General features: G+C 36.2%; 4 protein-coding genes and 1 long non-coding RNA gene across 5 annotated transcripts; 2 read left to right on the top strand and 3 right to left on the bottom strand.

The window, feature by feature from the left end:
• Positions 1–176: 176 nt before the first annotated feature.
• On the top strand, positions 177–5,852 carry LOC140787251 (uncharacterized). The gene is made up of 6 exons (XM_073136063.1): positions 177–313; positions 1,162–1,409; positions 2,928–2,999; positions 4,092–4,209; positions 4,326–4,478; positions 5,510–5,852. Exons 3-6 carry the CDS (start codon positions 2,992–2,994, stop codon positions 5,627–5,629), a joined length of 399 nt encoding a protein of 132 aa, XP_072992164.1. The 5' UTR covers positions 177–313; positions 1,162–1,409; positions 2,928–2,991; the 3' UTR covers positions 5,630–5,852.
• Positions 5,853–7,362: 1,510 nt separating this feature from the next.
• Positions 7,363–8,244, bottom strand: LOC140787078 (uncharacterized). Its single transcript, XR_012108744.1, has 2 exons — positions 8,032–8,244; positions 7,363–7,847 (listed from the first exon to the last, which is right to left on the bottom strand). It is a non-coding gene; the product is annotated as an uncharacterized lncRNA (long non-coding RNA).
• Positions 8,245–9,032: 788 nt separating this feature from the next.
• On the top strand, positions 9,033–11,759 carry LOC140787383 (acireductone dioxygenase 1). Its single transcript, XM_073136279.1, has 5 exons — positions 9,033–9,349; positions 9,453–9,540; positions 9,932–10,026; positions 10,125–10,364; positions 11,448–11,759. Exons 1-5 carry the CDS (start codon positions 9,338–9,340, stop codon positions 11,574–11,576), a joined length of 564 nt encoding a protein of 187 aa, XP_072992380.1. The 5' UTR covers positions 9,033–9,337; the 3' UTR covers positions 11,577–11,759.
• Positions 11,760–12,272: 513 nt separating this feature from the next.
• On the bottom strand, positions 12,273–15,276 carry LOC140787382 (protein SICKLE-like). The gene is made up of 2 exons (XM_073136278.1): positions 14,950–15,276; positions 12,273–13,305 (listed from the first exon to the last, which is right to left on the bottom strand). The coding sequence occupies exons 1-2, from the start codon at positions 15,218–15,220 to the stop codon at positions 12,512–12,514; spliced, it is 1,065 nt and encodes a 354-aa protein (XP_072992379.1). The 5' UTR covers positions 15,221–15,276; the 3' UTR covers positions 12,273–12,511.
• A 780-nt stretch (positions 15,277–16,056) lies between these two features.
• On the bottom strand, positions 16,057–17,969 carry LOC140786717 (indole-2-monooxygenase-like). The gene is made up of 2 exons (XM_073135339.1): positions 17,027–17,969; positions 16,057–16,766 (listed from the first exon to the last, which is right to left on the bottom strand). Exons 1-2 carry the CDS (start codon positions 17,933–17,935, stop codon positions 16,158–16,160), a joined length of 1,518 nt encoding a protein of 505 aa, XP_072991440.1. The 5' UTR covers positions 17,936–17,969; the 3' UTR covers positions 16,057–16,157.
• Between the last annotated feature and the right edge of the window lie 2,139 nt (positions 17,970–20,108).

Here is a 20,108-nt window from a genome sequence, read left to right as displayed (position 1 = left end):
TCAGACTATATTAATGTAATTTTAAAAGTTAATGAATTAAACTGGCTGCCGGCTTTCTCTCTCTCTCTCTCAGAAAAAAGAGATAATTGAATTGAGTGTGTGGCTGCATAGGCGGGGGCGGGTGCAATGCGGGTTGGATTCGATTCGATTCGATCTCCCCACTGAAACAGAAAAACCACCAGCCTCGTCAAATCCCTAATCAACAATTACCGTCTTCCCCAGCAGTTTTGCTCTCCCTCCTCTCATGACGGCCTCTCCTCTTTCGACGACCGCAGTCTCTCCTCTCTCAACGATGGGGCCTCTCCTCTCAGAGGTTAGCGGTCTCTCCTCTCTTACCTCACCCATCCGCAGCCACCACCTTTCTCTTCCTCTCCTCTGCACAACACCCTCTGCCCCCTTATTCACCGCGACATCCTGCCGTCTCTCGTTCTCTCTCTACCAGTCTCCGCTACCTCCATTCTCTGCACACTGCATCGCATAGATAATGTTAATTAGTGTGATATATGCTATTGAAATAGTGTAGTCTTGTTGATTTGATTATTTGAATTAGTGTAAATGTATCAGTGATCGAATTAGTGTAGTTTGATTGTGGTCGTGTCATTTTTCTACTATATATAACGTAATATACTGTATCTCATATATAATTATTTTTATATGTTAAAAATACTGGACCGCATAGCTGCTTGCAGATGCGCGGACATACATTTTTCTTGTAGTGTTAAACTGTGAAATATTTCAAAAAGAGGCAGCGAACGCCGAACGTCACGCATAGTACAATGGGGTTTGAAAAACAACAGCACTAAAGCACATAAATTTACACACTTGCATTGTCTGAGAACTAAAGTGGAGTAATTTCTTGAAAACAACATCTGAGATCTGTACCTCCTGTAGATACTATCGTGTATAGATGGGCATTATATGGCTTCTCAGTACATTTACTCAGTGTTCTTTCTTATCTCATGGATTTTACATTATTCCTGCTTCCATTTGTCATTAAAAGATTAAATAGGAAATCCCCTATTTCTGTGATTACTTATGATTATCCTAGATAATAACCAGAGATGATGGTTGTGAAAGGATTGCAAACATGGGTATGTTGATTTTCGCAATGCTATGAATGAGAGTATAATTTTGATGATATTTTTGTGGTGTGTTTGTCAGGGGTAAATTCAGTTTTACAAAAAAAATTTGCCAGACAGTACTTGCTGCTCATCTTCTTCCCGTTGTCAGATTTATTGCTCCAATTTTGCTGCACTTTGTTGAGGATGTCTGGCAAAACTTCACTTCTGATCATGTCATAGAAGATGGTTCTGTTGCAAAGTTTGTTTTTAAGTTAATGGCCTGATTGAAATGGGAAATGGCTTGCAATAACTGCTGATGATGTTGATTTCTGGAATCAAATACTCGAGGTACATTAATTTTCCTCATAATTGAACAAAATCATACATGACTAAAGATAAAAAAAAAGCTGCATTTTGAATGCATACAATGAAGTATAGTGTAATGTTCTGACCCTTGATACTTTTAATTTGATTTTAATCTTATCATTGAGGAATTGAGATCGAAAGTGAACAAAGTTTTGGAGAGCTAATATTGTTCTGCTTGGAAGCAAAAATTTATCTTCAGGTTACAGATGTGCCACTGCATCTCGCTTACAAGATATGCTCAATGCTACTAATGATAGTTGCTAGATGCTTTGCACCACCAAGTGTTCTAAAAAGTGGTTGGAGTGGCTGCCATGGCTTTTTGCCCCTCTATCCGCCACGGTTTTTCTGTAACAACAGGGAATGGCTTTTGGTCTTAATACAGCACAATATCTGCCATGGACCTGCTATATTGGCCCGCATGGCAGACATATTTGCTAACCTATTAGTCAGCCGGATTTGCAGCGAGACGGGAACTTGTGAAATAGAAGAGAAAAGGGAAAGAAGGAAGAAAGTGAGAGGAGAGGCATTTTCATGCCTCTAAAGCACGAATACTTTGTTTACCCCCATATTGATATCCATATCCTATTTTTTGAATAGTTTGTCGTATCACCATATCCCATCATCCCATATTCTGTATCCGTGCTTCACAGCCCATTGCTATTGTCAGCTGCATTTTGCCCCTACTACCATCGTCACATGGGGTCCTTCTATACCTTTTCTCTTTCTTGCCCTTTCCGTATCTGTTATTTATTTTATACCTCTACCGGACAAACAAATAATCTTCTTCTTGTCTTTTTTTTTGTTCCCTATGATGTTTGCTTGAATTTCTGCAGTCACAAAGGAATTTCCTGCAGCAAGTCTCTCTCTGCAGCCCTTACTGCAGGAATTTCCTGCAGTCAGGGCTGGACTGACCTCAGGAATCTGCAATCCCTTCCTGCAAACACTGTCTATGTTTTGTTGAAGTAGTTGCATTTGCACCATCAACTACATCTGTATCCACTATAAGATACTCACAGATTTACTCTTTTCTTTAAAAGACTAATCTTTGGAATAGCAATGGGTTAGCTACTCTACTTAAGTTTTATCATGAAAAAGGCAAAGAGTAAAAAATTGATCTATTCTTAGAACAGCATGATCTATGGTGTTCTTCTTGATTCACAAGTCCTGAGACCAATCAAAATAGTTGCATAGTTGCATGGGCCTAGGACCCAACTGAGCTACCAAAGCACGAGCCCTTATTCTATAATCTCTATATCTCTCTCTTGAGATCAAACTTCTGCTATTTTGGGAGTGTGGCCGCCGCAGTTCTGGACCTTTCTTAAATTAAATCATAAACCACTCCAATAAATTATATATCTTTTCCAAATATTGTTTCAGTTTTTGGCTTTGATTCAGATTACATGTTACTTTTCTTGCATTTCTTCTCTTATTGTTCTTTTTTCGTTGATCTATGGTCAGTGACCAGGCCCATATATCTTAACTATTTATTTCCTTTTGCAGATAGAGGTAATAATTACAGTGCAAACATTCTGCGAAGTTTTGAAACTTTGCAATCTACGTGACAATGAAAATGTAAGAGCATGCTTTGTAATTATTTTTTTCTTACATTTGTGTGCAATTTTTTATATGCACCTTTAAATATGAGTTTTATTGAGAATTTACTCATTGGAAAATATCATGGATCACAAAAATCGGCCGATCGTCGAATTGGCCGATCTGGATCGGAATTGGCCAAAATCGATCCCGATCTGACAGGTTTTGGCCAATATCAGTCGGTTTTGGCTAGTTTGGGTCGCATTGGCTGCAAACAACAATAGGGCTGATTTTTTAAAAAAAAAGATTTTGGTCAAATCTAAAATGTATTTATCCTAAGAGACATTAATGATTGATGTTATCAACTGCTTTCTTTTTAAATTTTTAGTTTTTACTCTTTATCTCGCACACACTCTCCTCTTACTCTCATGCTTCACCAAGTTCATTTGGCGATCTTTTTGATAAGTCTCTTAGCTAATCCACATTTTAGCACTCTCGAATGAGTTTTTTTTATTTTTTATCTTCTTTCTCACCCATTTTTATCTCTTCTTTTCTTATTGCTATAGAACAACAGTAAAGAGAGATATATCTTTTCACATTGTTCTGCAGTAATAATTTACGAGTATAAAAATTTGTCTAATTCAAGTCGAAATTCATTAGTTTTAAGTTAGTTTTTAAAGTTCATATGTGACTAATTTTTATTTCTTTTTTTCTTATTGTATTTGATAAATTTATAATTTTTCTATTTTAAATAATATTTATAATTTTATGAAATTAAAAATAGTCTTATCCGATACTGACGGCTGATACAACCGATACAGCTAATACATATTATTTTTTTATAACGGCCGATCCCGATCCCGATCCGGTATCGAGTTTCAAAACCTTGGAAAATATTAGTCATGAAAAGGAACTATATTACTTGAAAATCCTGGATGAATGAGATTATCATGTGCACCAATTATGTTTCGTTGTTGGAGTTTTTGCACTTTAGCTGAAAGATGAAAAAGCAATTTAGGCACTAATTTGGTGTAGAGGAATAAGAAAGAACCCAAAACTTTGTTTTTCTTATGTTTCAAGTTAAACCCATATTGAAAAGTGATATCTTTGAGATTTGTTGCTCTTTTCCAGATTAAAAAGAAATGCCGGTGCACTCACAAATTTTGAGGTTCTTCACTTTTTACGATCAAGAGGTGCAACTAGTGACCCCATGGGGTGTCTCGGTGCCGTTGCTCCATCAGAATGCAAGGTGTCTAACTATTCTGTTGTTCTTGATTATGATTGTACATGACAATTTGATGATTGCTGCTTTATTTAGTATCTTGTGAAAAATCTAACATACACTGCTGTGATTTGTAAGCCCAGGTATTTGAATACCTTGTCCAAACACCTGCCTGCAATCAGACAAGGGAATTAATTGATGACTTCTTGATAAGATCTGAAAAATTCAAGCTTGCAGATGCTGAGAAGCTAAATATAATCAATTTGAGGCCATCCAGCCAACCTGAAATATATTCGGTATACTTAATTTTAACAAGATAATGTTTTCTTGTAATTTTTGTTGTTTTAGGCTTTTGACGTGTTCTATGTGCCAAATATATGTGATAACCAAAAAGTAGCTACTCATGCATATAAATTGAATCATTATATTACACTTTATATCAATCAGTATGTGCTATTTCAATTCCAATTCATAAAGCTGTATTCCATTGGAATATTTTACTCAAATGATGCATTCAGATCATTCTTAGTACTGCTGGTAAACTTGTCAGAATTAATCGACTTCTTCTCTGAGAGTGGGGTTGGCACGGTCATTTTTGGTGAAAACTATGTTAGCCGAATTTTTAGTTCTAGACAAATTAGCTATTCCCCCTCAACAAATATTTCTAAAGCATTTAATCACTGCTCTCTTCATATGTGTTTTCTCAATTTTTGTGCTAAGACTGAGTGGACCTCTATAGCTGACTCCAGATAGTTAGGACTAAGTCTTGAGTGTTGGCACACTTCAGGGCCCTCACTCAATAATTAGTTACAATTTTTTTGCTTATAAATTCTCTTCTTAGAGTGCAAATATTTCATCCATTAAAGCCTACACGTTTTTCTTTGAATTACTGATGTGGTTTAGAATGTGGTTTACTTCGAGATCTAGAATATACCTATGATAGTATTCTAGGCAGAATGATATATTTTCCATCTTACACTATCTAGCAAAGTTCCTTACTCGGTTCCATGTTCAAGATTAAAGGTATAAAAGGAAAAGATTAGCCTCTTCTGTACCTTCGGTTGACCATCTGCTAGTTCTTCGATAAACAGCTACCACCGGTAGAAGTGGTCTGTATTATCACCAAATAGTTATTTACTTATTTAGACTTGCATTCTGCTGGACTTTGATGATGAAGCAGCCAAGATGAGTAAATCAACATATTCCTGACAATGGCCTGAGTTGTGCGTATTCATTGGCAATATAATTTCTTTAGATGGGAAGCTTCTGTTGAACTTTGTTAGGCTTCTTGCGTCCTTTTTTCTTAATTCTTAATCTCTCCTTGCAGATGATAGAGGAATGTAGCAAACGTCTTGTCATGGGTGAAATAGATGAAGTTCCAGAGCTGTTGGATTTAATAAACGAGATTTTGCCACAACCTCCTACAAAGCCTGAAGAAGAGACATGATCAACAAGAAACAAAGAATCATCAAGATGCTATTCATGTGGATTCTTAACTTATTGCTGAACTGTAGCTATTCTCTTGTGCATAGGCTGCAGAAGACTTGACTGCTTGTGTTGTGGTGGTGTACTTTGAGGTTCTATACTTATGAATGATTTTGCTTTTTAGAGATGATGTTCGAGAACTAGTTAGATTTTAACAAACATCTAAAATCACGGGTTTAGATCCAGGGTTTTGCGTGGCAAATTCTGTTTCCATAATATTTTTGATCTTTCATCATGTTAATATTTATTTTCCATGTAATAGCTAAGTGCTAACCCTCGTTATTAGACATTGAACTCTCGTTTGGGGACTTCATGAAAATTTCTTCTGTATGTTTCCTGAAGTAGGTACAATTAACTATTCGGCTATGTTGTTTCTTTCCTGAACCAACTTAATAGATTTGAACGAGTTATTCGACTTGTTATTGCTTTCGATCAGCATTTATCTCGGTCGAACAAATTGCAGTTCTAACTTTCTACCCATACTCATTCCAATCAGACCATCTCCTTGCAATTCTAAACTTTCTGAACTTTTTTAAAAATCTGCTATAAAGTGGTAATAATAATTTTTATATGATATAAAGTACGGATATTTATATGATATAATAATTTTTTTAAAAAGAGAGAAACTATAGCTGAAACTATGTGTAATCATGATGTCTAATCTAAAGTCAATATACTAATTATAAATTAATTATTATTAAATTTTTTTTAAAGTTATATGAAATAAGAAGAGAGAGAATAATAAATTATTTTATCAATATAAATTAAGATATTATTTAGTTACTACATCGAAATAATAAGGCTTATTTTAAAATAAATTTATTCTTATTCCACATTTAAAATGATGCAAAATTTTACACCATAGCCCATCCATGCACCATAATTGTCCATAAAGGAAAAGGATGTTACAAAGCAGCTATAATAATACTCAATTTCTCTCTTTCCTCCAGGTTCAAGGTGTTACTCTCATTGCAATCCTTCGGTGCTATAAAATTTACATTTTTAATTCAAATTTTCTTATAGCGTGTTAGAGATTTTATAAATAAATTACAAGATGACACGGAGCCTGTGACAAGTTTTAATTACAAATTATTTTTTTTCTGTATTATATATTTACCTCTACGGCTCTACAGCTTTAGAAAGTACTTACAAATTGTTGATATTATTTACAAGAATATTTTCATATATGTAAAAAGAAAGAAAAAAAAATTATAAGTACACTATAATAAAAAGATCCTTCTGATCGCTGCCTTGTTCTCGTAGACTTGAGCAGCCTTATGCGGGAGACTCTGTTTCGCTTTCAAGTACACACTGTAACAAAAGACTCGCAACACCACTCATCTCATCGGGTGATCGCGGTGGCCACTTAACTTAACCTGCGTCTTCTCCCCGCCTTTGCCACCTCCACGGGGATTCCTCTCTCACCGCCGCAGGGGGAGCGAGATGGTCTGCGCCAGCGGCAGCAGCGGCGCGATTGCGAGCTTTAGAACTCGAACTGCAAGTACGTAGAAGGGGTTTGGGAATGCATGCCCTCGTGGGCTCTCGGGAGGATCGAGATGGCGCCGATACCATCACCCACGTCCGTCGCGGTTACAGAAGCACCAACTTGAGGCAACTCCAGTTCCCAACATCACATGAAGGTGCATGGGGAGACTTTCTATGCTCCCTTTTATTATTAAAATCAATAGCTAGCTCTTCGTATATAAGTAATTATTAATTCATAGTAGCATTTTGACAAAAAGTCCCCTTGAACTTGACCTTGAGAGTGTAAAAGAAAAAAAGAAAAGAAAAACAACTATGTGCCTTGGGAGGACGGCAACATCATCTCCTTTCCAAAAGATTTTAACAAGATCCTACCAAAAAAGAAAGGAAGAGAAAAAAAGAAGAAGCCATGCACATGCATTTATAGATATACATGCAAACATTACAAAGAACTCAGGGTATGAAGAGATTATTATGGCATTTGCATCGCCAGACCTCAGGGTAGTAATCCAATGGCACGATCCGGCCCGGGTGGATCACGACGCGCACCGGGATGCAGGGAAAGCACCTCCCGCACCGGACCCGGCACGTCGGAGGGAACGAGCCTGGGCCCACAAGCCACCGCCGAGCCACCGGAGTTTGCTCCCAGCTGCCCTGTTCCGAAGTTCTCAGACGCGGCTCCGTTGCAGTACTAATCCCTGAATCAAATCCAGAAGACATAGATAGATAATGAGTTAATAAGGATAGAGGTTACTTGGGTTTATAAAATTTTGAAAACAATAGGATCTTTTGCATTGGTCTGCTGCCTAAAGGAGAGATCTTGGACAGAATGAGGAAGGGGAAAACAGAGGTGATATAAGCTTCTAATTCAAGTACTCTTACCAAGAGCTGAGGCAGCTAAGAGGAGGAGTAACGCCGCTGCGAGGCGGTATCCCCGGTAGATTCCCATGTCCAAGCTCTGATACCTAGATGGGGAGCTTAAAGCGCGCAAATAAGAAGTTTCGCAAGCTCCTGCAATGGCATGGCCTTGTTAAACTCACGAGAGAGAGAGAGAGAGAGAGAGAGAGAGAGAGGCTCTTGGCAAAGTAGGAAGAGACCAGCATTGTGGTGTGGGAACAAGGAGATAGATTAATAAATATCCATAGTATTTTTTAGATAAGTTAGTGTAGTAGATGCCTCCTCGAGGGCCCTGGCACATGGCTTTGGGTTGAACCTACTGTTATCTTTTGTTAATTTGTTTGAAGAAGCCAAGTTTTTTTTTTTTTTCCTTTTTCCTTTCTAAGAATGTGAGCCTAATTTATGTAGAGTTTCCAATCAATGTCCATTAATCTCGTCTTTCCAAAGAAGCTTTCCTTGGATATAAGTCGTAGTTCATCATGCTAATTGTGTGTGTGTGTGTGTGTGTGATCTTTTCCTTTCATCTTATGCAATTATTAGTTATTTATTAGAAGGAAAGATTAATGGCAGAGGTGTCAAGACTCAAGAGAGATGGAAGTCAACAACGGGAATAGCATTTGGATGAGTGGTAGCTGTCGCTCGTGTGACCTTCAGTGCATGTGCGATCTCTGTCTCCTACGATTGATTTCATCATCTAAGGTCTAGAGAGAGAGAGAGAGAGATGAAGGTAGGCAGAGGCACGAATCCACGACGATCGACGAAGAAAAGCTTAACAATAAATGGTGTGGGACCGATGTCTCTCCCATCTGCTATTCTTTTCTCTCCTGCTTGCCTTGGACTTAGACTAGGACTTGGACCCACCGAGATGTCGGACTTCTTGGACCTCTTTGACTGTTCACCATCTTATAAACTTTTTTTTAAAAAAAATTGAAAAGAAAGAAAAAGTTTAGACCTTTATTAATTAATTTAGATTCGGATTTAGTTTCATAGTGTAACATGATAATAGGCCATAGAATTATGCTTAAAAGATTTTTTTTTTTTTAATCTTTGAGCAAGGGCCTCCACAAACGCAGAAGATAAAAATAAATAAAAGAGCTCCACAAAACATTACACCATACACGTGTCACAAGCCCATTTCATATCTAGTCATAGTCTCTTATTTTGGAGTAAGAATCGAAGAATCTGGGGTTGTTCATTTGTTCGTTCCTCCCCCATCCTCTTGGATTTTATATAATCGACTGTCTTCCAAGTTAGTGTTAGAACTAGAGGAAAGGCAAGCAAGCATAATCCCATGGCTTTGGAGGTGCGTATGGTTCTCTTTTTTCTCCACCAACTGATGGAATGAAATAGTAAACTTTGTTAGCAATAGTTAAGTGTTATTTATGTGTTGATGTGTATATGATTAGGCTTGGTTGATGGAGGAGAGTGATGAGGACCAGAGGCTCCCTCACAGAAAGAACCTAGATGAAGTTGTACCCCTGACCAAGCTTGAAGGTATTATTATATGTCCTATCTTTCTATGTTGGCTTTTGAAATTTTGCAATTTCCGGTAAATATACTCTATGGTGTGAGTTGTTCTGATCAATTGCATTCAATTTTAGTGAATTGATAATGTGATTTCTTGCTGCAAAGTACTAACCACTATCTGTTTGATTTTATGCCTAGCTCAATCTATTATAATTCTGATTCTGTTTAGACCCCATTTCCTGCTTGTTCTAATCTCTCGTCTTCCCTTTAGGATTTGGAATCTTCTTACCCTACTGTCGTTCGAAGTTCTATTTCTGCTCTTGTATCTGATGGAACATTTCGGTGTTGTTCGTCTAATGGTGATTCATATAGTAGTTCTGAAACTTGATGCAGATTTATGGATTTCTCTTTTCTGCAGAAATTGGAGTTTTGTATTGGCATTTGGATCCCAAGAACCATGAAAGTGATGAAGAACTGAAGAGGATTCGAGAAACTAGAGGATATAGTTACATGGTTTGAACTGAACTCCATCCCACATGCCTCGTGAGTCATGTCATGTAAGCAATTTGTGCCTCGTATTCTTTACTAATATCGTTTAATTTGTTATACAGGATATCTTAGAATTATGCCCTGGAAAAGTTGAGAATTATGAGGAGAAGTTGAAGAACTTTTACAGAGAGCACATCCATGCTGATGAGGAGATACGCTACTGTTTGGAAGGCAGTGGATACTTTGACATTCGTGACAAAGATGATTGCTGGATTCGGATTTGGATAAAAGAGGGGGATATGATAGTATTGCCTGCGGGAATCTACCATCGTTTCACATTGGACAATTCAAACTATGTCAAGGTACTCCTTACCCTATATAAACTCCAGTAGCATGGTGTTAACCGTCTTTACAATTCAAATTGCAGCCTATCTCCAATATTCGATTGAACAGATATGAAAACATGCATATCATCAGTTGGCTATGTAAACTTCAATAACTGCAAGCTGATCCGTTTGATGGTATAGTACATTCCTGTTGAATGCTAACACTAGCACATAGCCAGGATCTCTTTATGTCAGTGTGGGTATATATAGTAACAGGATGCATCTTATTCCACTGTTTTGTTTTAATTTATTTCCTTAAGTTCTGAATTCTTCATCAGCATTTAGTGTTTCTAGGGAAAAGTTCTTATGCCTCTCATAATTCTCAAATTCTAGAAAGCGCAGATGATATAGACATAGAGGGTCATCTAGTGTACAATTGCATATTTGACATGAGATAGGAGGTGGCTATGGAGGGGTTCACTATAAACCATATCATCATGTTACTCCAGTTTCTCCAACTCCTTTTGGTCCACCATCCCTTTCATGGTCCTTATACTCTAAAGTGTCAATATAAACCTTATTGCCGCAATAAAGGCTTCCCACACAACTTGGGGGCAGTGGCTTAACTCACATTGCTGGCGGCGAGAGTAAAATTGCACATATCATGACCTCGCAGACAATACATTCTAAAGAGACTTGAGAAATGGTAAATCTTAGCTAATTTTGGCACTGCCAAAAGCAACGTGTCAGCTGCTTTTAAACCATAAAGCTGAACTGAGAATAAAATATTTATGGAAGAATCAGATGATTTGTCAGTTTTGTAATAAATTGGAGAAATCTTCACTAGGCTGACATCTCTTTATAACAATGTTATTATACTTTTAAAAGAAAAGAAGGAATTTTGACAAATCAGGATGCAATGAGATGCTCTATTGAGGATCTTATAATTTTACACAAGTTATACTTACAGAAACTAAGCACAACTGCACAAACTTGCTTAGGCTTGGACAATATGTCTGCAACTATCAAATTTATGACACAATGGTATCACTGTTTTTTTCTTGCATCACATGGAGTAGTATTTTCATATGCTTATCCGTCATGAAATTTTCTATGCAGCTAATGAGGTTGTTCATTGGAGAACCTGTTTGGACAGCTTATAATCGGCCTCAGGAGGACCATCCCGCAAGGCAAGGTTATATCAAGAGTCTGTTGGAGAGTTCTGGAGTTGCCCTTGAAGCCCATTAAATAATATGCTCAACTTGATTGGCAATGGTTATCTTAGAACTTATTATAGATTTTAATGTATATCATGGAGCTGAAATTTAGTATGTATTGCCAAAACAAATATCCAACTAGGCATAATGTACTTGAGCATAAATTACTGCTCAATATACATTATCATCATGATAATCTCGTGTTTATGTGTAATCTCATCTCTGTTGGCTATTGATATCCTATGGTACATCGACCGTTAATTGCATAATGACATTTCAAAGACTATCAAACTGTTCTGAGATTATCTAGGTGTTTGAGGATGGATTGGACTTTTTCCCCATCTATACCCCATTCTAGTTCTCTAATAAGGTCCCAATGGGAAGACTGGAAAAGATCTTGTTGGGTTAATTTTTCAGTCAAGTAGATTGTGGAGATATCCTATGGAACAACTTATTGACATGCTAGTGGTTCTCATTTGTTTCTCTGAAACCTCTTTTCTAAGACTAGATGTAAAGTCTCATAATTGTCCATACCTTACTGTTGAGGTCCTACGCATATGGGCTAATCAGTAATCAATGGAGGACTGCTCAACCCTTTTCTCGGCCTTAAACCACTTGCCCCTAACTGCGCAGGGATATATATTCGTTTCTTTAGATAACTGCACCCATAGTCACAAGCTTTAAGAATGAACCCCCTATATTGAATTTCCATGACACCGACGAAATGTTTACTTGTTGCAAAATTTCCTGATGCACTTTACTAAGATGCCCCATTTCATTTAACAATTAAGTAAATCAGCAAGTCTGATTTGTAATAGCATCATGTACAATTCTAACATCTGGGGAAACATTTCCATCACTTACAAAGTACAAACATGAATTTGAGGCTCTACTTGTTATTGAGGTAAATGAAAGCTGACCACCATGTTAACAAAGTTTACTACATAGCAAGAACAGAGGTTACAACTATGGATCACAAACAGAAGTTGTCTCATCAACTGTGTCTTTAAATGTCATATCAAGGTACTCGGCAAGACTTAAGCCAGAACCAGACTGAACACTCTTTTGCTTGTGTTTGCTTTCCTGTGCAGTTAAAGATTCAGGAACACAAGATTTGGAACTGTCTCTTGGCTTCAGTATGTCACCAACTATGGGTTTCAACTTGCGCCATGGATCTTTTACCATTGACTTGATGTAATAGCTTTTCGGCTCCTGCCGACCCGAAGAACCATCATAGGAACCACGGCCCCTTCCACCTCTCCCTCTTGAACTTGGGCTACCACCGTAATTATTGCCTCTTCCAGAGTTTGGATGTGGGCTACCACCATATTGCCACACAGTCCCTCTTCCAGAATTTGAATGTGGGCTACCTGCTATTCCACGGTTACTCGTAGGGCTGCCACGTCCTCGAAAACTAGGGTTCATGAAACCACCTGCTGATGAATTCGGGTGGGAATTGTGCCCTACAAAACCGCTAGATATATTTGAGGAATTTGGACATGGTGGAGTCAATCCTCTAAACCCTGACATGGAAATCTCGATTTGAGCTGGGCTTCTCCATGGATTGTTCTGGGGTGTGTGTGTCAGATTTGATCCTCCATACCCTGTCAAGGGAGTCTGGAATTTAGCTGGGCTTCTCCACAAATTGCTCTGGGGTGTGTGTGATGGAGTTTCATATATACTGTGAGCTTGAAAATGAGTAGTCTGAAATCTCTGAACAGGGGGATTGATGTAACTTGTCTGGTAGTCCCTTGGTCCAGCTAAACAAGCAAAGAAAAAAATCATGTTGAGTTGCAGATTACATTTCCTTGTGTTCCTAATTTCCTACTTTTGGTATACAGAAGCATGCTATCTTACACTAGTGCAAAATTCTCTCTTATCTACAAAATGAAGTTGGATCCCTACTATATTGCTCTTTTGCAACTTGCAGCAATAAAAGGAAGGTAAACCAAATCCTAGCTGTGCAATGGAACCTTAAATCCATCTTGTCAGACAGGGAGTAGACAATTATCACATCGAACAGACTGATAATTTCTAATCATGCAGTTAGGGCATGTATAAAAACTAAATAAATAAATAAAAAGAACTCAAGATACTGCACAAAGAAACAAAAAAAAAGTTCTATTTGGGAAAAAGGAACCGCCTATAAGGCTAAAACTAAACTAAACTACATTAGACTCTCTGTCTTGGCTAAATCTCTTAGAAGTCAATTGAAAAATCTGATCCACAACCAAATCTCAAGCAATTATTTCGTGATATTTCTTCCAAAGCTTCAAATCATAATCAAACAGATGGATGATTAACTCATACACTGACAAGAAGATCCTTCTCTGGTGGATACTCAATAGTTGAAATTTTTTTTAGAGTTTAATTAGAAGTTGTGAGCTAACTTTTAATAAAGGGGCCTTTTTTGGTCAACTGAAAGGCCGGGGAATTCTTGGTCTTCAATTTCTGAAATATTCTCATTTTAGAGTTGTGGATCTTCTAAATGTGCTCTATCAAATCTCCAGTTTGAGAAATGGACCTCCGACATTAATATTTTTCATCGATTAGACTTAAATTCGTGTGAACTCTCCAATAGTGAATCATATACTTTCTAACATGTGCTTTTGTAGAAAAGGATGTGTACATAGGAGACATGCATACTAGACAATGCAAAATTTCTCAACATGTAATACAAATACAAGTGTATACTTGCAATCAAAGTCAGGTGCACATTTTGGAAAGACACATCTCATAGTTGTATAAATTTATCAAGGAAAACCCTATAATTTCCAAAGGAACAGATAATCTAGCAAATAGCAGCTCCTAAGACCCTAAGATTTTACATAAGGAGAGGTAATAGATGTTGCGACACCAATAAACTTATAATCAAATGAAATAATATTTGTGCCACTATTTTTGGTTTGTGAAGAGGCCCACCACAATGGAGTAGAGTTTAACAAACAGAGATAGCTGCTGCTGCACCACGAGGGTAACGGCAACAGCAGCAGAATCCACAAGTACTTTTAGTCAGAGTTGGCTATATGAACCTTTTTGCCAATCGGTTCTATCCCGTAAAGGGTTGGGTTTACATTCTTCTCAGAACTTTGCTATAAAATGTAAATATTTATATATGTCTATGAGTATATGAGCTAAATTACATTGAAAAAGTTGTTTAAAAGGAACAATAGTTGTGACGATTGTAGTAGGTCTTGAACAGAGTATTAGAAATTACTAACTAAATGAACTAATAAGAATTAGAAGTTAAAATATTAGCTCAGAATCTGAAATATTTTGCAGTAAATAAGGAAACTACTAACAACCTTATGGATATTGAAGCTCCATTAGAAGTGAGTAAAAGCATCCTCAAAGAGGCGAAAAGCAATGGATGGAAGAAAGAAACGCATCGAATTAGAGCTCACGGGAAGGTCGAGATGGGGGAGGAGGAATCGGAGAGGGAGGGTTGTTGTGGTATCCGCTCTTCCTCTTGGATCCGGAGAAGGCCGCCGTGGGATTCGTGTAGTAGTCGAACCTTGGGGCACGTGGCGAGATCTCAGCGGCGGACGGCGGCTGGATCAGAGGGTCGGGGAGCTCAGGGGTCGACGGCGAGGGGTTGCGCGACGAGGCAGCGGCGGATGCGGCCTCCATGCGAATGGCGAGAAGCCTCTCCTTCCGTTTCGCGGAGTCCTCCATGGGAGAATAGAATAGCAGAGGAATAAGCGGCGCAGGCTACAAGGACCTAATTGGGGCTCCAAATTTGAAGCCCGACTTAAAAGATCTAAAGCCCGGGCTAGTCATTCACTGTGCTGTCTCAAAAGAAATTGACATAGATTCCTCACAGAAGCCATGGTTCATAATTAGTGATTTTAACTTCACTTTAAATCCGAATGATGAATGTGGCAGGTCTCATATTAGGCTTAATTACTCCTTCGGACAGATGTTATGTAAAAGATTATTATTATTATTATTATTATTATTATTATTATTTTCTTTTAATGTTCATTCTCACATTGTAGTTTCTCACCTCCCTTTTGCTTCAGATTATGCTCCTTTTATTGTTTAGCTTGGTGAGGGAAGTGTGCATGATGTTATTTAAAAGAAGCAATATTTCCCTACATCCTGCCTGTCTTCTGAGATCTACTGAAGCAGGCACATAAGCATATCATATATTATGATTAGTTATGCAGTTTCCTGTGGGTAAAGTGAAGAATAATTGCTGCAAAGTAAACGAATAAATTAGCCAAAACTAACCACGACTTATATAAAAATTTATAAGAAAGAGAAACAATACCTAGTTTAAAATTCATTTGTACATGTCTACTACTTGGTTTTGTGTCTTTTTTTCCCCCTCCCTATGATGTGTAATTATGTACTAAATTTTGTATTAGTGTGTAAGTTTATCATTTGTAGTAGAAACAATAAATAAGATATTACCCTTTATTGAGATTTAATGTTTACTCTGGTTAATGCAGTTATCATGACAGAGTAATTACTTGGTGTAATAATTTAAAAAGTGGATATTTGTAAAATTGAAAATCCAAACGAATTACCTGACTTTTATTTTACACTAGAGGTTTACATCATTTGTCACTACCTTATATTGAACATTGGCCACTTTCAATATTCATATCTACCCATATGATTTTGGAACTAGGTACAAATTTTTCTTCATATGCACCGTAACTCCAGCAGTTTCAGTCGTGTCCATCTTCTCTCTCACCACACCACGAGGCAACTCCCAATCAAAACTATACACGAGATTAGCTAACATAAGCTCCACGGTAGATAATGCAAAGCTTATGCCAGGGCAAATCCTTCTCCCAGCTCCAAATGGTATAAATTGAAAGTCATTTCCTTTGTAATCCACAGAGCTCCCTATAAATCTTTCAGGGTGAAACTCCTCCGCTGCTTCCCAAAATTTTGAATCTCTATGAATAGCCCATGCATTAATAACAACTCTTGTTCTCTTCGGTATTTGGTATTCTTTAATTTGACAATCTTCCATGGATTCCCTTGGGAGCAGGAGCGGAACAGCAGGGTGTAGACGTAAAACTTCCTTTACAACAGCTTTTAAGTAGCTCATTTTAACTAAATCCTCCTCTTTAACCATCTCTTTTCTATTAGCTGTACTTCTTACTTCCTCTTGTAGTTTCTTCATGGCTACTGGATTTTTCACAAGCTCTGTCATTGCCCACTCTAGGGTTATGTAGGAGGTATCAGTCCCGGCAAAAAATATATCCTGTCATAATTAAGTAAAAAAAATTTATAGTAGTAAGAAAAAAAAAAAAAGATTTTAAATTATATTTAATTTCTTATAACTTTATGTTAGTATCGATAAATTCAGAACTCTATAAGTCCACATTATGAAATATAATCCCAAATCTTTGGAAAGATACTAGTGTTACTAATTATCGAAATTATAATTAGTCTACGAGTTTAATCTATACAAAAAAAAAACATGTATGTGAAATGAAATGCACATGAGATCGATGTAATTACCCCTAGAAGAGCTTTAAAGTGATCATTTGTGAGTCCATACTCCATCTGTAGATCATCTTCAAGTGACAGCAACACATCCACAAAGTCATCACTGTCCTGCTTACTATCCTTCACTCGCTTCATACTATGTTCCTTTATCACATCCTCATAAACATCATTCCATTTTTTAGCTATCTTTCTTGCCTTAGAGCTAAACCCTAAGAAAAAATCCACCCAAGCTAAACTGGGGAAGTAGTCTACTAATTGAAGCACCTCAACTATTTGATTGCTCTTCTCTATAAGCTCACGGAACAAAATATTCCTGCCTCCCTCCCTAGAGAACTTACCAGAGACAACTCTACAGATGATATCATTCGCGAAAGCATTTAACACTTGGCTCAAATTTATAGGTTCTGACGATTCTTGAGCTTTATAGATCTTCGCGATAGCGAAGCTCACTTCTTCTTCTCTAACATGCTTAAATGACTGCACCTTCTTGGCACTTAGGAGGTGCATGGTGCAAAACTTTTTCTCTTGTCTCCAGTGTTCGCTATAAGGCGCGAAGGCGACATCTTTCATCCCGTAGAGAAGGATATTGATACCTTCCGATGGCGGCCGGGAAGCGAAGACGAGATCGTGAGTTCTCATGACCGCTTGGGCCATCTCCGGGGATGAGACCACCAGCGTTGGGGTCTTACCGAGGTGGAGAAGCATGAGAGGCCCATGTTTCTTGGAGAGGGCATAAAGAGAGCGATGAGGAAGTCCACCTACTTGGTGCAAGTTTCCTATAATAGGAAGCTTCGGAGGTGACGGTGGGAGCTTGGTTTTGTGGGTTCTTCTAGTAGTTAATAGTAGTAAGAGAAGAGGGAAGAGGAAGAGAAGAGGTAGTAGAGAATATGTCTCGAGCAAAAGTTGCAACATTGTAGGCATTCTTTTAATAGGAACAAGCTATATAAGTTTGAGCCAATATTCTAGGCTCTTCCAGTTGCTTATATATATATATATATATATATATATATATATATATATATATATATATATATATATATATATATATATATAGCTGTGAGGTATAAATCTTGCTAGATCTTCCTTCTCTTTAGTTTTTTTGTTTGAAGCCACGCTGTCAAGTGGAAATTAAAGACTTGAATTTTTAGAAGCCAAGAACCTTGTTTCTAGCTTTTATTATCTGTTTATTTTTTATTTTTTGTTAATTTAACTTTTAACATCAACTGCAACCAAAAGAAGTGATGAGCAAATGAAACTGCATTACTTTTGACAATCTCCAGGCCATCAACTTCAGTTCTTGTCAATGACGAGATTGTTGATAAGATTTATGGAAACTGATAAAAAAAAATTGTTGTCTAAGTCGTCCATGGAAATTAAGAAAGATCATTGTCAAACGACTTTTGCTTCTTTCCAGAGAAACTTTCTGCCAAACCTATTGTTGGTATGGTTTTGTGAGAGAAATTAGTGATTACAAAATGCAAATTTAAAAAAGAAGTTTCTAAAATAGTGATACAAAAATAATAATCTCATATCAGATCCTAGATTAAGAACTAGATTATCTGTCTATCATTCAGGTAGAGGTATACAGGATAAAATTAGAAAAATAATATTTACAAAGGGGTACATATCAACCTTTTTTTTTTCTGAAGTGTCAACCAATTAATTATACTGAAAAAGATATTTTTTTAGAATATCAGCAATGAGTTGCCTACTCATTTAGAGAATGAAATCTCATTGAGGACAATAATAATTTATAATAAAATGTAGAGAAACGTGTATTATTTTATTGTTTTTTAATCATAAGAGATGTAAAGCATTAATTAATACTACTAAAATTTTATAATATTTTAACCTAAAAAAAAGAGACCCTTCAAATATCCCATGTTTATTTATAGGCAAATACTTCAGTGCACCTTTAAAAATTATAATCTTAATCTAACTGCTATAATAGTCAGTTTTCATACCCGGTACCGATTCCAAAACCACATTACGTAAGAAAAAGAGTATATTAGTTAAGAAAATTAATTACGTGTGCCTAACTTCCCAATTTTCTCGTTATACCTTTGAAGATCTTAACCATTAGATCTTCATCAAAGTGATTGATAAATAATTAATTTTACGGTATGAAAAAAGCGCTCTACACATTTTTTTTTCTTGTGTTAAGATTTCTCTCTTAAATATAATTATGCCTTAATTATAGGAGATATCATTTAATATTAAATAAATTAAATTTGATTATTTGGAGATAAACTTCAATTTAAATATAATTCTCTATCTCTATCTATTAAAATTTAATTTAAATCAATCTTAAACTAATGAGAGATATATGTAAATAATAAAAAATAATCAAAAAGATAAAATATAATTAAATTTTCATCAAGTTAATTATAAAAGATATCAATACCCTTATTTTGATATATATATATATATATACATTACTCTCAGTTAATGATATATATGTCTTTTACTTAATAAAATATTAAGATAATATAATTGTTAAAAAATAATATGCAAGATTATATATCTAAAAAAAATTACCTGTTGAACGAGTAATATCTTTCATTCCTATTATACTCTTAAAGATCTTAACAGTTAGATCTTCATCAAATTAATTAATAAAAAAATAATTCTATTACACGGAAGAAACCCTCTTATTCATATGCCCCTCCAAATTTAATATTTACCTATATATATATACCTTTTAAAACACATGGGTTTTATATGTATATATTTTAAAATTTTTATTTTTTGCATGGGTATCCTACTAACCGTTAAAAGTTGAATATCTATTCTTATTCTAGTTTTCATAAAAAATATTTAGTTAAAGATAGTTTTATCTTTTTCTATTAAAATTTTGAGATTTAACTTAAAAAATAACTGTATGTGCTTCTATAAAAATAACATGTATTTTAAGAGGTGTACATATAAATATTAATTTAAAAAAAGTTATATGAGTAAATTATGAATGATATACAAGTAAAAAAGTCAACAAATTTCTTTCTCTCTGCCACTTGTCTATATTGATTAAAAAGAATTGTAGTTTTTCACGACAGAGATAGCGTAAAAAGAGTCATACTATTCCGACTGTGATCTT

The sequence above is a fragment of the Typha latifolia genome, chromosome 4, assembly GCF_019914945.1.
Source record: "Typha latifolia isolate L0001 chromosome 4, TyphaL0001v2, whole genome shotgun sequence".
NCBI classification, from domain to species: domain Eukaryota; kingdom Viridiplantae; phylum Streptophyta; class Magnoliopsida; order Poales; family Typhaceae; genus Typha; species Typha latifolia.
The sequence above is the reverse complement of the archived record's forward strand: the minus strand, read 5'-3'. Positions and strand labels throughout refer to the sequence as shown.

Excerpts from the sequence above, each read along its gene's own strand:
- LOC140787383 (XM_073136279.1), top strand. Across the intron at positions 9,541-9,931 it reads ACCCCTGACCAAGCTTGAAG|AAATTGGAGTTTTGTATTGG; the intron begins GTATTATTATAT and ends TCTTTTCTGCAG. Across the intron at positions 10,365-11,447 it reads ACAATTCAAACTATGTCAAG|CTAATGAGGTTGTTCATTGG; the intron begins GTACTCCTTACC and ends TTTTCTATGCAG.
- LOC140787382 (XM_073136278.1), bottom strand. The coding sequence starts at position 15,220 with ATGGAGGACTCCGCGAAACGGAAGGAGAGGCTTCTCGCCATTCGCATG. Across the intron at positions 13,306-14,949 it reads TCCCCCATCTCGACCTTCCC|CTGGACCAAGGGACTACCAG; the intron begins GTGAGCTCTAAT and ends TTGCTTGTTTAG.
- LOC140786717 (XM_073135339.1), bottom strand. The coding sequence starts at position 17,935 with ATGCCTACAATGTTGCAACTTTTGCTCGAGACATATTCTCTACTACCT. Across the intron at positions 16,767-17,026 it reads ACTTTAAAGCTCTTCTAGGG|GATATATTTTTTGCCGGGAC; the intron begins GTAATTACATCG and ends TAATTATGACAG.
- LOC140787251 (XM_073136063.1), top strand. Across the intron at positions 4,210-4,325 it reads TTGCTCCATCAGAATGCAAG|GTATTTGAATACCTTGTCCA; the intron begins GTGTCTAACTAT and ends TTGTAAGCCCAG. Across the intron at positions 4,479-5,509 it reads GCCAACCTGAAATATATTCG|ATGATAGAGGAATGTAGCAA; the intron begins GTATACTTAATT and ends CTCTCCTTGCAG.